The sequence below is a fragment of the Hipposideros armiger genome, unplaced genomic scaffold (assembly GCF_001890085.2).
Source record: "Hipposideros armiger isolate ML-2016 unplaced genomic scaffold, ASM189008v1 scaffold_194, whole genome shotgun sequence".
Lineage (NCBI taxonomy): Eukaryota > Metazoa > Chordata > Mammalia > Chiroptera > Hipposideridae > Hipposideros > Hipposideros armiger.
In genome coordinates, this window is record NW_017731544.1 from 947,240 (window position 1) to 962,739 (window position 15,500).

The 15,500-nt window shown below is 34.8% G+C and overlaps 1 protein-coding gene across 1 annotated transcript in view; it reads right to left on the reverse strand.

Moving 5' to 3' along the window:
- NELL2 (neural EGFL like 2) overlaps positions 1-15,500 on the reverse strand; it is a 329,178-nt gene that overhangs the window by 21,796 nt on the left and 291,882 nt on the right. The window contains exon 15 of the mRNA XM_019653065.1: positions 1,395-1,535. Coding sequence (XP_019508610.1) covers positions 1,395-1,535 — 141 coding nt within the window. The remainder of the gene's footprint in view (positions 1-1,394; positions 1,536-15,500) is intronic.

A 15,500-nucleotide genomic window follows, 5' to 3' on the forward strand; every position in this document is an offset into this window, starting at 1 on the left:
CAGCTTTGACTTATATATTTCTGCATGATTTGAGTTATTTATAATCATTCTTTATGTGTATAACTTAAAGTAAAAGACAATCTGAACAAAAAAAGTATCTCTGAAGACATCTTTCTCATAATACACTATAGAGTACACACAAACTAGTTTACTAGGGAAGCAAAATCACACTGATCTGCTTCTTGAACTGCAATCTGTGGTTCCTGGCATTCTCTACAGGGCTGGGATTAGTCACTCTGGAACACTGACAAGTGCAAGGTAAAGCCCTCAGACCACAGTAAAATGGTTATTTGCAAATGCCAGGTTTTAGCCTCTGGTAAGCACCACTATTCCCATTCCTATGTAAAACTCCAGATGGACCCTCTGCTCAAGGTCCAGGGCTCTGCAGCTGCTGGCAAAGCATGCTGGGAGGCTTGGCATCTATCATCCGCCTGTTTCACTTTTCTCTGTGTGAAAACCTTTGGAGGCACAAGGATAAAAGATATCTTATCATTTAGGTGTCAAGTACTGTTAAGTAAGATTCGCCAAGGTTTTCATTGACTGTGTCATTTTAGCCAAATTATTCTCGCAGGCTGTTACTCTATGGAGGTGTAAAATACAAATAGGGAAAATAATGACTTTTTGTGGTTTGTTTTGTTTTCCATTACTGTGCCTAACTTCTGATGGCAAATCCTTTCAGTGTGGGTGGCTTCCCTGGCAATTACTCACTGGGCTGTGCTTACTCTGCCTGCTTTCTAAAAATTGTATCCCTTAATAGAAGGTATAGAAATGCAGAGTTGTTTGTCAATTCAATGAAAATAATTCAAAATTAATGGTAGATAACTGAATATAATCTTGTTGAATTTTCCACTCCTATTAGATTGAAATCTTTCAAGCAGGGACCATATCTTCTGTATTCAACATTCAGCATTCACTAAACATCTCATATTTTGCCAGGCAAGTGATATGTTAAAAATAGCCCAGAGTAGCGTGTATTGTGTCAATTATATTTGGCCATATCACCATTGTTTTCTCTCTACCCCTTTTTTCTCTCTGTCCTGCTTTCCTCATCTATTTTTTCCTAGCTCGTTTTAGGTCACATTTTTGCATGCTGTTATTCACAAACTGATCTGATACTATGGGTTTATTCATTCTAAAAATACCCTTCAACAGTTGCAAATATCCAAAGAGAATTGGTTTAATGTCACAAATTTTAATTACCTAAAATCAATTACCATAATTAGCAAGCAAAAGTTAGATTTTAACACATTTCCAATCATTGTTGTATAAACACACAGCAAAAATCACCAATAACTTAAACATTAAGTCAATGCCTACTATTTACATCTTACTGCACATTCCTCAAGTTGAACAGGGGTTCTTAAACTCTAGTTCTTCTGCTTGTACTGACTGACCTTCACACGATTCTCCACTTGGTGAAAACATCCCATTGTCGTGGTAGCCGTCTCTGCACTCACAGTGGTACCACCCAGGCAGGTTAATGCAGTTAGCACGGCTGTCACACTGCACAAAGCCATCAGAGCACTCATCAATGTCTGTTTGGCAAAGAAAACAAAAATGAGATGTTATACAATTGCTGCTGTTCTCTCAAAGAAGTGAACATAGCCTACTAGATGGCTACTGACATTTTAGAGCCAGCAAATCCTCAAAACTGCGAAAACCTAAGATCAAGAAAGTCTACTTGGTTATTGGAAGCTATACAAAAAGTATGTAGTGGATTAGAAACAGGAGAAACATCTAGATGACTTCTCTATTGCAGAAGTCATCCAACTGTAGAAAATGGAAAGAAACCATCTATGGTAGTTATTAGTGTCGCTCACCAGGTATTTCTAGCTCTTCTTCTGGACACAAGCTAGGATTGCCATGTGACTTCCTGAAGCTAATTAGGGAGGGACACATGTCACTTCTAGGCAGAGCTTTAAAGATGCAGTGTGTGAGTCACATGTTCCCACCCTCTATCACAGTGACCAGCAATTTCCAGAGGCTCTGAAGATCAGCCCAAGTTCCTAAGTGAGAATGATGTGGGACACGCCCCTTTTCTACATGGGATGGACATTTACTATGGGCGAAAAATCAACCATTTAGCTTTAAGCCACTGAGGTTTTAGGGTCTTTTATTACCATCAGCATAACCTATCCTAACCTGACTAATATATCATTGATCATTAATATATAGCAATAGCATTCACGTATGAACATGCTTCAGAGTTTTGAGTATACCATTTATGTCATTTTTAATGGGTTTCACAAATATTGCTTCATTTAAACCTCAACAAAAATCTTATCATATAGATAACATATCACACACATGCAAAGAAAACAAGGCAAAAGGAAATTAGGGGATTTAACCAAGGTACTTAAAAGTTCACAGTCGTCAGGAGTGTTTGCCTTCAAACAAAGTAGACACAGACTGGAATTGGCAAAATTGTCTAAACAAAGAGAACTATTATATATTTTGAGTCTCATATATTTCTTCCAGTGGCTTATTACTATTCCCAAATATTGTGAGCAAGCCCTTTATTCTCCTGTTCAGTCTGTTGCATAATGGGAACATTTACCCCATCCACATCTCTTCCTTTGCTTAGGGAGGAAAAAGTAATTCCTGTTGTTGCCTTACAAAGTGTCTCCTTCTTCTCAAGCACCTTCTGGGTTTTGGGCATCAACTCAGACCCTGCTAAGTATTCTGATGGTACTGCACCATTGTAGCCACCCCAAATACCCACATGCACCCCACTCCCTTCTTGACAGCCCTATACTGTGACTGAAGACCCCTTAGGAGGGTTGGCTATCCCTTTCTTGTATGACACCCACACCTGCATCATATTATCTGCTGCACTGATGAGGCACAATGGTGCCCCTCATGTTGAAGAGAAGGCCAGTGGCTTTGTAGAGGCCTTTCCCCCAAGACAGTCAGCTTTAGCTCAGTTACTTCCTTTCTATTTTGGTGGTATCTAATTCCAAATTCTTGAAAATATAACATTATTTCTGAACTGAGAATGTTTTTGCCTCTGTGGTTACTCTTCTGAAGACTCAGTTTCTTCTGTCAGTACTCCTTGCTGTCAAAATAATTGTTAATGACCAAATCAGCTAACCATTGACTCCCTGACACATGGCTGATGTGGACTGCTTCCATTTACTAAGGCCTCATGGGTTTTATGAAACAGCCTATTTGTATTTCAAAGGCCTCCATAACTGAAGAACCTCTGATTATCAATGGAACTAAAATGTTATGCTCATTTCAGCTTTCTACGGTCTTTCCTTCTAACCCAAATGATGCAGAAAATTGATTATGTCATTTCTTAAGTGCATGGACAAAAGAAAACAGGTTGAAATTTAAGCTTGAGAAGTGAGTTTATTGGAAGAAAGCCATAAGGGGATGTTTAGAACATCTCACTTTAGAAGAGTCTGATCCTTAGTGTCGGTGATTTGGAAGTAACTCTGAATGGAACAGAGCCTTCTCCACTGAAGCAACTACTGCATCTATATTTAGCTTTTAATTCAGTCCTTTTTTTCTCGCCTGAACACAGTTGCAGGGTTACCTCAGATCCCATGACACAGATATATATTTCAATTTTTACTTCTCACTTATTTTCTCCTGTCACTCTTTTAAATCACCAGGCCCACTCCTATACCGCCTCATCTGCACTTCTTTTTATTGCATTACGGCAACCTTCCTTGATCTTAAACATACTCATTAAAGATTAACAGAAATGCCTTGCATTATATTACTTAGTTTTCAGAAGACTGGTGATACAAACATACATATATTGGCCATATTTTCACATATAGTTTGAGATTTATTTTATTATGTAGTTACTACTACTAAGTAGTATTTTAGAGGATGAATATGCATATATGCATCACTCATTAACTTACCATTCAATATTTATGTGCCAAGTACTGAGTGCTGGGAAACAAGAATGCACAAACCAGAAGTAATTTCTGCCCTCACTAGGTTGACTATATATCTAAATTGTGTTTATTTTAAGAAAATTAAATTTATAAAATCTGAATTTACAATCATATGGGACAGTTCTTTCTCAACATGTTATACATATACCACCCCTGGTATGGTATTCAGGTGATAATAAGCAGATCTTTTATATGAATAGCTACATATTTATATTTCTGAATTATTTCCATTTATAATAGTATTAATAATACTAATAATTATAATACTAATAGTAGCAAAATCATATTTGAATTTAAAAAGTGAGAGGGATTACAGAAACTATTAAGTAAATATTGGTATAAATGGTGTATGAATATGACAAAAATTATGAAGATGGTATACTAATGACTGAAGTTTTAAAAACACCATTATACAGTATGGAGTGATTATTCACATTTCAGAGGGTTCTGCTGAGTAATTCCTCAGGTAGTGAAATGCCTTAATTCATTTAAAATATGATTCAATTTATACAATACATAAGTATACAGATACCATAGTTCAAATTATACACTTGCTACTTATATACTTAGGATAGCAAAGAAAAACTAGTGAGATAACATACATTGCTTCATTTTACACTTTCATGTTCCTGGTAATTTTGATTTGTTTATGTAAACTTTCCTACTTTGGTGAAAGTCAACAGAAAATAAAATTGTCCTTGAATTGTCAGGGTATGCACTCCATAGCAGAAGGTAACTTTGTTTGGCTCATGGCTCTAGTTAAAGCCAACGATAAAACAAACGGCTTCTTCTGTAAGTTATTTGATGGACTCAGATAATCACTAAATATTTAGTAAGTGAAAAACTGAAATCTGATCCACAATTTAAGAATTAAGTATATCCTATCTATATACAAATATAGATATTACATAATGAGTTATAATATATAGGTGCTTTACATATTGTGTAATAACAGAAAACAGTAAAAAAATTCAAAAAATGTATTTCTTGGGTGCTTTCTTTAGGCAATTAAAACCAAACTTCACATTATCTAATTAAGTAAGATATACAGAGAACAGCAGATCTAGGGGAGAAAAATATTATTATTTTATTCCACATATGAACTACCAAGTTTGAACAAATTACCTGGCAAATTGAATAAAAGTATTCAAAATCATAGTACAGAGTGTATAAGCTCATATCATATGATTGTAAGGACCTTGATTTTGCACCCTATAGGCACATTATAAAACTAAAATTAAAGTTTATGAAAAACTATAATTTCATTATATATTCTGTCTTAGAAAGAAACTATTTTCTTAGGGACAATTAAAACATTTTACAATAGTAGCTACATTTAGAACAGTCAGCTAGTGATGATATTAAGATGCTGTCCCAAAGCACGGAGAATTCTGAAATCCAAAAGACATTTAGCCATCCAACAACAGTCATAAATAGCGGTAAGACTCCAGGGTTCAAAATCACCTTAGGTAATAAAACTGGAAGGCACCATTGAGGCTAGATTTTCAAGAAAGCACACATGTTTTGAGGCAATCCTTAAAAACAAAACCAACAAGTAGAAAAACAAGAAAGGAAAATGTTTGAGTACCAAAAAGCTCACACATGTCAGCAGGTGTCTTGTTTTTGTTTACCTCAGGTATGATGATTAAGGCGGGGTGCCTTCTACAATTGCACACTGGCTTCAGAGGTAGCCACTGAAAACAGCTTTTGCCATAAGCATGTAAAGGGTAACTTTAGAAAATGAAAAACCACTTTCTTGTAAAATTAAATGTAGTTTTAAAATGAAATACTTGAGTGATAACCTCTTTCTCATGCATAGTGACAGTTATTTGTATCTTAACACCATAACTAAGAATAAAGAATAAAAACTAGTGCAAAGGTCTAGAATGATTCATACCTAAAATAGATCTTAATCATTAGTTTAACTCACTCCCTTTTCAGCTAAGGGGAAAATGATTAGTTGCCACTCTATACAAAGAAAAGAAAATCCAATTCTTTTTTTAAATGAGCACATTATTTTTAACGGCAAAGTAAAATAACGGGAGTGCTGTCTTTCATATTGTTTATCATTAATAAAACACTGACATTTCTCATAGTACTTGGACTATTTATATCACTATCTTACACAGTGGTAGTTAAATTATATTGATAAACAGCAGGCAATTAGACATCCTCAAAACAATTAATCAACTCTTGATTACCCACATGTGGATTATTTGCTTTCTAGATTATCTGTATCATTATTTCTAAAATCACAAAGTTATTTCCCTCTGTCTCTTGTTGAGCTTCTGGAAGTCTGCTTTCAACATTTAAATGTGAGTGCTCAAGGAATGCAAGCTCATGTGAGCATTATATTATGTTTAATAACTATGCCAGATGTGGATATAAAATATTGTCCAATAATTCATAAGAAGACTGACTTTTCTCAAATGGTTTTTAATAAAATATAACAAATTTTAAAAATCATAAAATCCTCTTCACAAGTTGGGTGGTGACATTGCTGATTTAGTGAAAATTTTCATTACTTTATAGTTCATAATTAGGAAGTTAATGACTGTCCTGTAAAAAAAGCATACTATAATTTCATCATCATATCATTTAGTCTTCACAATGACCATGTGATATAATCTTACGGTTTTGTCATAGACAAAGAGGTTGTGAGAGCAAATACATTAGCCAAGGTCACACACTAGGGCAGAACTCTTTCAATTCCAAGTAATTTCTCCTACACCAGGATGCCTCTCAAGACCAACTCTTGGCCTATCAGAAATAGTTAAGTGGTTGCCAGAGGGTAAGGGGGAAGAGGGTGGATGAGGGTAAAAGAGATCAAATATATGGTGATGGAAGGAGAGCTGACTCTGGTTAGTGAACAGACAATGTGATATATAGATGATGTATTACAGAATTGTACACCTGAAACCTATGTAATTTTACTAACCATTATCCCCCAATAATCTTTGATTTTAAAAAAAGAAAGAAAGCAGCTTACACTTTGAGATATCTCAGTGTGTATATTAATGTGAGTGAATTCCAGATTTTTGGCTTGTTAGTTGTATAACTTTGAATATTTTACAAAACCTTTTTGAGTTTTCTGTTTCTGAACTAGAATAAATTCTCTCTCTCAATAGTTTGCTGTTAACTACCCAAGGCCTCATAGACATGATACCTGGCTAATAATAGGCATTTAATAAGTGAAAATTACACCTCCATCTCTAAAATAACCCTTCAGAGTTTACAAAGCATGTTCACTGGTCATTTGATTATTTGAAAAGGAGCAAAGGGAAATAGTTTTACAAGTAGGGTTTTGTCTGGAGAATATCTTTTCTTCTGTGGGTAAGTGGGAGCCACTGAAGAGTTATTAAGAGTGGAGTGATGTGATCTAAGGTATACATCGGGATGAACAGGGCAGCATTCACTATAATATGTTGGACAGATGGGACTGGGCAAGACTTGCGCCAGTCTCATATACTTTTGAAGCTGTTTCGCATTGTCTATGAAAAAGGTTATAAAGATTTTAATTAGTGGGGAAAAATACAGTGGAAATAGGGATAAAGAAGCATATGGTTTTTGCAAACACTATCTTTAGTCAGTATACAAGGCCCTTTCATGTCCACTCTGTTGATGTCAGACCAGCCAAGTTCATATTCCACGTGCCTGGGGACATACACAGAGAAAGACCAAGACAACCTGAATTTTTTATGATTCCTGGAATCTTATTATTTTATCATTTTTTTTCCTTCTGAGTCTTTGCATACACTGTTCCTATTGCCTGGAATGTTCTCTCTCATCCCCCTACCCAGTGAGTTAATGATTTCTCATCTTTCTGTGTCTCATACTAAAATTAATTTCCTTGGGGAAGTTTTTCTTGACTCCAAAAGCTGTGTTAGATCTCCTATTGCTCATTGTTTTTTTTGTATTATACTTTCCCCCCATGTTCCTGGTATTTTGCCATAATAGCAACTATCACAATTTTTTTTTTTTTTTGGTCTAAGCTTGAAAATATTACACTGACTTAATTGAATCACTTCAGTTCTGGAGAAAGTCCTCCCTATCTATTACCTCCTTTTCAAAAGTATCTTGATTATTGGGCTTTTTGTCCACCTGTTTGTGAATTTCTCACCAATAAAACAAAACAAAGGAGGAGGAAGGAAATCTGCATTAATTCTATAGATTGATTTTGAGAGAACTTAAATCTTTACATATTGAATCTTTTAATCCATATATGTGATTTAGTTCCTCTTTCTTTAATTTTTATAGTCTTTGTAGTTTTCTGAAAAGATATCTTGTGCATATTTTGCCCAGATTTATTCCTAAATTGTTTTGCCTTCCTTTTTTAAAAACATACTTAATTTTTTTTGCAGCTTTATTGAGGTATAACTGACAAAGAAAATTGTAAGATACTTAAAATACACAACATGATGATTTGATATATGTATACATTGTGAAGGGATTCCACCCATTGAGCTAATTAACACATTCAACACCTTATATATTAACTTTTTTGGGGGGGAGAGGGTGAGAACATTTAAGTTCTACTCTTTTAGCAAACTTCAATTATACAATCTAGTGCTATCAAATATAGTCACCATGATATAATTAGATCCTCAGACCTAAAACCCACTTTACTGAAGAAAAATTTATATATAGATAAAAGCTCCTTCATATCACATTTGAAAATATTAATTTGTATAAATATTAACCTAATGCTTGTCATTTTGAGTAAGCTCCATAATGTGCAGCAACCATTTCTGTATTTTTTTTACCACATCTTGAGAACACCTAGCAAAGAGCTGAATATATGGTTAGAGATTCATAAATATTTGCTGAATGAATGAGTGATCTCTTTGTAAGACCTAGTATCTAAGGGGCAAGCTCTCCATGCCACCTTTGAGTCTGTTACGTTAGAGGGGGAATGGAGGCAGAGTGTTAGTTTGAAAGCATTCACTAAGATGCGATAACAAGATGGTAAGATTATACTTCTCAACCTACTTCAAATATTTATGTAAAAAAAATTGACTACAATAAATGGAGTAGAATTGTTGAGGAGAATGTTCTGTCTCTCTCTCTCTCTCTCTCTCTCTCTCTCTCTCTGCATTAACATACACACACACACACACATATATTTTTTAAAGAGCAAATTAAGACTTCTAATTAAAAATGGAAGGTTGGAAACATTTTAAAATCTCGTCTTCCTCTCAATCTTACAAATATTATGTTAAAAGAACAAAGAAAAGTATAAACAAACAAAGACAAAAGCAAAAACACCACTAGCAGACAAGAAAATTTAATCTTTTTTGGTCTCTTCTTAGAAAATGGAACATAGGTGAAGTGGTAGAGTCAGAGCAAAGGAAGCCACAGCCTACAATCTAAATGTAAGAACTGCTGTGCTACAGCAGATGAGGGTAGGGGTTTGCCCTGACGAATTCTGAAGAGACTTAAAATACCATGTAAAGCTGTTATGAGACATGGAGCTGAAAGTAGCTGGGTTAATTAAAAGTCCACTGATGAATAATCCATCCATCCACTTCCTCTCACCTGGAGCAGACTGCTGAAGGAAAGCAATTAGTCCTCAAATCAGAATGAATAGTTCTTCTGTAAAAATAAACAACAACAAAAAATATCTGGAGGAAACTAAGGCAGCTGGTATAGGAGTTGTCCTTTAGAGATCTCACTGTGTAAAAAACTGGCTCCATTTTAGTTCACCTATTTTAAGTCTGCCAGTCAACAAACTTTACCTTCATATCAAAGCTCAGCATCAATTTTTCTACTTCTTTACTCTTAAACATTAGTGAGAATTCAAGAAACAACAAATACTTGAGAAAAGTCTGTAAAAATTTAACAGAATAGCCAAGGTACACCATCAGAAAAACTAACCTTGAAGGGAATAGAAATAACTCACAGAACTTAAAATATTTGTTATTAATATCTTCAAATAGATTTGAGATAATATTTCATCCATAAAAATGACAGTGCTGTAAGAAAAGGCTATTCAGAGAATAAGAAACAGTTCTTCAATATTAAAAATATGATAGCTGAAAAAATTTTAAATGCAACATAAGACTTGGAAGATCAGGTAGAAATTGTCTCCTCAAAAGCATAACACATAGAAAATAGATGAAAAATATAACAGGATAATAGCAAAGAACACCAAACCAAAAGGTCCAGTTTCTGATTAAAGACAAATTTCATGCCAAGAAAAGAGAAAAACCAATGAAAGAAAAAATATCTTTATAAAAACAAATATATGGTCATGGAAGGAGAATTGACTCTGGGCGGCAAACACACAATGCAATAGGTAGATGATGTATTACAGAATTGTACACTTGAAACCTATATAATTTTACTAACCAGAGTCACCCCAATAAATGTAATAAAAATTAACAATAATAATGGTAATTGAAAAACTTTTCATAGAATTGTAGTTTTCAAATGAAAAGTTATCATCAAAGTGTCCAAATGACGAATAATGTCATGATAGCCAGTACTTGCTGATGGCTTACTATGTGGCCGTGACGGTTTTTTGTGTTTACCTACACATACTCATTTAGTGCTGACAGCAGTCCCATGAGGTAGAAAATATTATTCATTTTCCCATTTCAAAAAGGAAGAAATGTAGACACTGAGAGTTTAAGTATTTCTTCTTAAGGCCATTAAGGGGCAAAACTGGGATTTGAACCCAAACACTCGAAATACAGAGGTCAAACCCTTACCCCATACAGAACAGCCTCACAAATGAATGAAACAAAGATCCACATCTACGAATAACTACACAGTGTGAAACTTCACAATAAGTATAAAATATAAATCTGAGTATCTTCCAGAGGGGAAATAGGTTACACATAAAGGGATGAGAATCAGTCTAGCACAATTTTTCTCGCTTGCAGCACTGTATGCTGTCAGACAGTGAAGCAATGATTTTGACCCTACAATTCTATACTCAGCATAACTGTCAAATATCTATAAAAGCAGAATAAAGCTATTTTAAGAGATGTAATTCCTTAGAAAGTTCATGTCCCATGCACTATTTAAAAAAAATTTTTATTGAATTTATTGGGGTGACATTTGTTAATAAAATATACAGGCTTCAAGTATACAATTCTGTAATACTCCATCTATGTATTGCATTGTGCTACTTTTCAAAAAAGATTTTACTGATGATGTAGTCCAGTAAAATAAAGGACTAAATCAAGATAAAGACATCAGTAGTTCATCAGTCTTTGAAATACTCTCCTCACCTTTCAAGGATACCCCACTTTCTCAGTTCTCCTTTTACCTCAATGGCCTCTATAGCTTGGTCTTCTTTGCAGATCTTATCTTCTTAATCTCTAAAAGTTTGAGTTCTCCAAGGATCTATTCTCAGATCTTTTTTTCTTTTTTTTCTGTCTACTAGCTTCTAAGTGATTTTTATCCAGTACTAAGTCTTCAAATGCCCAAATACCATCAATACCTATAGTGGATTCAATAGTTTTCCTCCAAAATTCATGTCTACTTGGAACTCAGAATGTGACTCTATTTGGAAATAGGGTTTTTACTGATATAATTAGGTAAGGATCTTAATATGAAATACAGCGACTGCTGTCCTTATAAAAAGACAGAGAGATTCACAAAGAAAGTCAGTGTCAAAACAGAGGCAGAGATTGGACAGACATAGTCATAAGCTAAAGTATGTGTGGGCCAACAGCAGCTGGAAGAGACAAGGAACGATTCTTCCTAGAGCTGTCAGAGGGGGCACGACCCTGATGATACCTTGATTTTGGACTTTTAGCCTCCATAATTATAAGATAATAAATTTCTGTTATTTTAAGACATCTTTCTGGTTTGTGGTACTTTTTTACAGTAGCTCTAGGAAAATAATACATTAACTCATTTACACTTTCATCCTAGACTCTCTCCTCTCATCCAGACCTGTATATTTAATTTCTCACTCTATATTTCCACTCGGATACCAAACTGCTGCTTCTGAAATCTTCCCCATCTCAAAATGGCAAAACCATCCAGTTACTTAGGGAAAAAGCCTGAACCTTGTTCTTAATTTCTCTCTTTCTCGCATACCTCTTTACCAAATCTATCAGCAAATCCTATCAGCAATGTCTTAAAAAATATATATCCATAATTTAATCATCACTTTCAGTTACTTCCATTCTTACCACTCTAGTCCATATCACCATCTCTCACTTTAATTAATATAACAGCCTAACGAATATCCCTGATTCCATTTTTCCCTTCCTATATTCCATTCTGAATTCATAGCAGCCAGATGATCTTTAAAATATGTGTCAGATTGTGCCATACCTCGGCTCTGGCCTGCTCTCTCATTCAGAAAGAATGTTTGGAGGGAAATATATTGGGAGAAAACCATGGGAAATATACACTGTTATAAATCATTTTCTAAGTCTACAGACTACATTTCCCAGAAGCCCTTTCCCTGCATGATTCTGTGTTACAGTTTAACAATGAGAGGAACTCCTGAGATCTGCTAGGGAGAAGAAAGCAAGAAACCATTATTCTTGGGAAGTCATGGCAATCAGTGTCAGTGGTTCCTATGAGATCTGGCTTCTTCACTGGTTCTAATGTGTCAGTCTGAAATGATTAGTGAATGTTTCTCAAATCCCCTGGCTGTAGCCTTACAGACCTTCACTCCTCCAACCCTCCCACGTGTGTAAACCTAAATTCTAGATAAAACTCTTTATTCCCATAGTACTTGTAGTGACTCTGTTCTCTTTATTGAATGCAGACTTATATGGAAGTCTACAGACCAGAGGATATGACAAAGAGTTTATTTCTTATAATACATTTATGATGAAGTATAAAAGAAAAATGATTGTCGACTAGAAACTTCAAGGAAAAAACAAACAAAACAAAATGTTTTAAAGATAAGAAATACTATATATATATATATATATATATATATATATATACTATTCTCTCTAGTAAACAATATTTACATGGTCACAATGATGTAAACAATATGAATTTCCAAATTAGATCCAATTTAGAGCTAATTAATAGAGAACATGGGGTATTTCATTGTGGTTACTGAACAGATCATATAAATCAACCCTAATAATATAAAAAGACAGATAACAGAAGTTGGCAGAAAGCAGAAGACACATTGGGAGATGGAGGTGATGGGCAGAACCAATATATGGTAATACCTTGGTTTGTGAGCATAATTCATTCCGGAAACAAACTACTCGTATTGCAAGACATCGCTCATTTACCATGTTAAAATATATTAGAAATGTTTGCTCATCTTGCAGAACACTCGCAAACCACATGACTCGCCATCCAAGGTTTTACTGTATTTATTTTACATAGTGGGGAATAAAGAAAAACTACAGTGAATAAAATAAGAATGAATGTGAAAATGTATACTGTTGGAGTCTGAAAAGGTAACTTCCATTAAATGAATGGAAAGGCGTGTATAAGGGAGGTAAATTCTTATCTATCATAGCAAGAAGTCTACTGATGATGTCTACAATTGACCAATAAATAAAGCATAATGTAATCATTCTAGAAGAATTGAAAGTGGTCTCTCCTAGCACCTTGTCTCAACTGGGGCTTCAGGAGAGAATTAAGTCCTAATGCCCTGAGGCACCCTGTGTAAGTCATGAATTAACTTCTCTCCTATATAGATGATATGGTACTAGTCAGGTACCATCTTTGGGAGGTAGGAAAACTTAGTCTCTCGGGCCATTCTCTGGCTTTGTAGTTCAGATGAAGAATTCACTTTATAAAGGCTGCTAGAAAGTGAGCAGGGAGTCAGTCAGAGGACTGTTGCTTTTCATTCCAAGTTCTATGTTGTCTGACATCTTTTGACCATGTGTCTTGTTTCTTCTTTCATACACATACAGATATTCTTAAAGAATATTCAAAAGCTTCATTTCAGAAATGTTGAGTATAATAGGACAGCAATTATGCTAGCAGTGATGTCTAGATGAAAAGAAAAAATGAGAAAGAAGCTCTGGAAAAAGATATCAAGACTGGAGACATGCGGATAACATAATGAGAACTGATACTACAAAATGCTGCTGAAATTGGAACAGGTTGGATGGAACTACTAAAGTTGAGATTATAGAGTGACAAGAAAGGACCAAGGACAGTCAGTCCTTGGGGAAAAATTGAGGGGTAGAAAAGAAAGAGGAACTGTAAGAGCCATTATTAGCAGGGAGATCACAGATCTAACCACAGCAATCAAGGGAGAGGAGAGAGCCGAGGAGGAAGAAAGGGCTATCCATGCTAAGGAGCATTTCCAATTGCCTTGTGATGTATATTTCAGAATAAGTACTTCTGGTTTAAGGTCGTATTGAAACTCCCTCTGACGTCTGAGCAACAAGTTGAACAAGGCATTTAATAAAATAGAATTCTGTAAACTCCTTAAAACTTAAAAAAAAAATTGCAGCTTCTTCCCTTTCACAAGGTAGTTCATGTGTAGGATATGAGACTTAGAATACTTTTGTTCACTCATTCATTTAACAAGCACATATCAAATGTCTATAATAAAAATATGATAGATACTATGGGGATATACTCAAGAGCTCATAGTCTAATAAAAAAAGATATAGCATTAGCATAAATAATTCAAATACAAGGTAGATATCATGAGGCCTGTAGAAATAGTGCAGATGAAAAATGATGTGAATTCAGAAAAAGTGACCTTACCTCACTCTGAAACTCTGATGAAAATTAGGCCACTAGAGTAAAACATGGCTGAGCAGAAATTTCCAGATTTATTGCTACAAATGCTAGCAAATTACTTAAAACATTTATTCATTTATTACATTGTAATCAAGTACCTACTTTAAAAATAGGTATGCTTTTTTCATATATTAGATGATAGTAGAGTTAGGCTCCCAAGATAATATGAATGTGAATCATCTGCTAGCTCTACCTAATAAGTAGATTGCTCTTCATCAGGAAAATAGGAAAGTCTTAATTCTTGTGCTTCTGTAAGCCACTTTCTAACAGCAAGGATTAGATTGTGTACTTGATCTACCTCAAGACTATTTCCAGAGGGAGAAGGAAGAAACTGATTGTCTCAAACTATCTGGTAGGAATAAGAGGGCTAGACTGTTTGTGTGTAATAATTTACTACAAGCTTTCTAATTATTAGTATAGCACTATGTAAGGCTTTATACATTTTGATGAGCTCATTTGGTGGTTATTCAAGAAAATGGGCTTGGAATGGCATGCCAGGACTGGTAAAATGACAGTCAAAATAGCTATTCTGTATTTATTTGCAAACTAACTGACAAACTTACATCACAAGAAATACTGCTTTGAGAGAAATGAGCTCACTGATGCCAATAAACACATAAATGGAATGCTACAGTTTCCATATATCTGAATAAGAACTCATCAGATGGAGATTTGAGTGGGTCCTAACCATGAAATGTACTGATGGATGGCTTCTACTGGCTTTGCGAAAGTGTCAAACCTCTGACAGACTATCTACTTTCAAATCATTTTATTATAACAGCTGCTTCCATCTCTACTGAAACACCCATCAGCCAGTAACAGAACATCACATCTCTTCCCATAGATAATTGAAGGGAAAAAAATACTAAAAAGAAAGCAGTTGAGCAACTG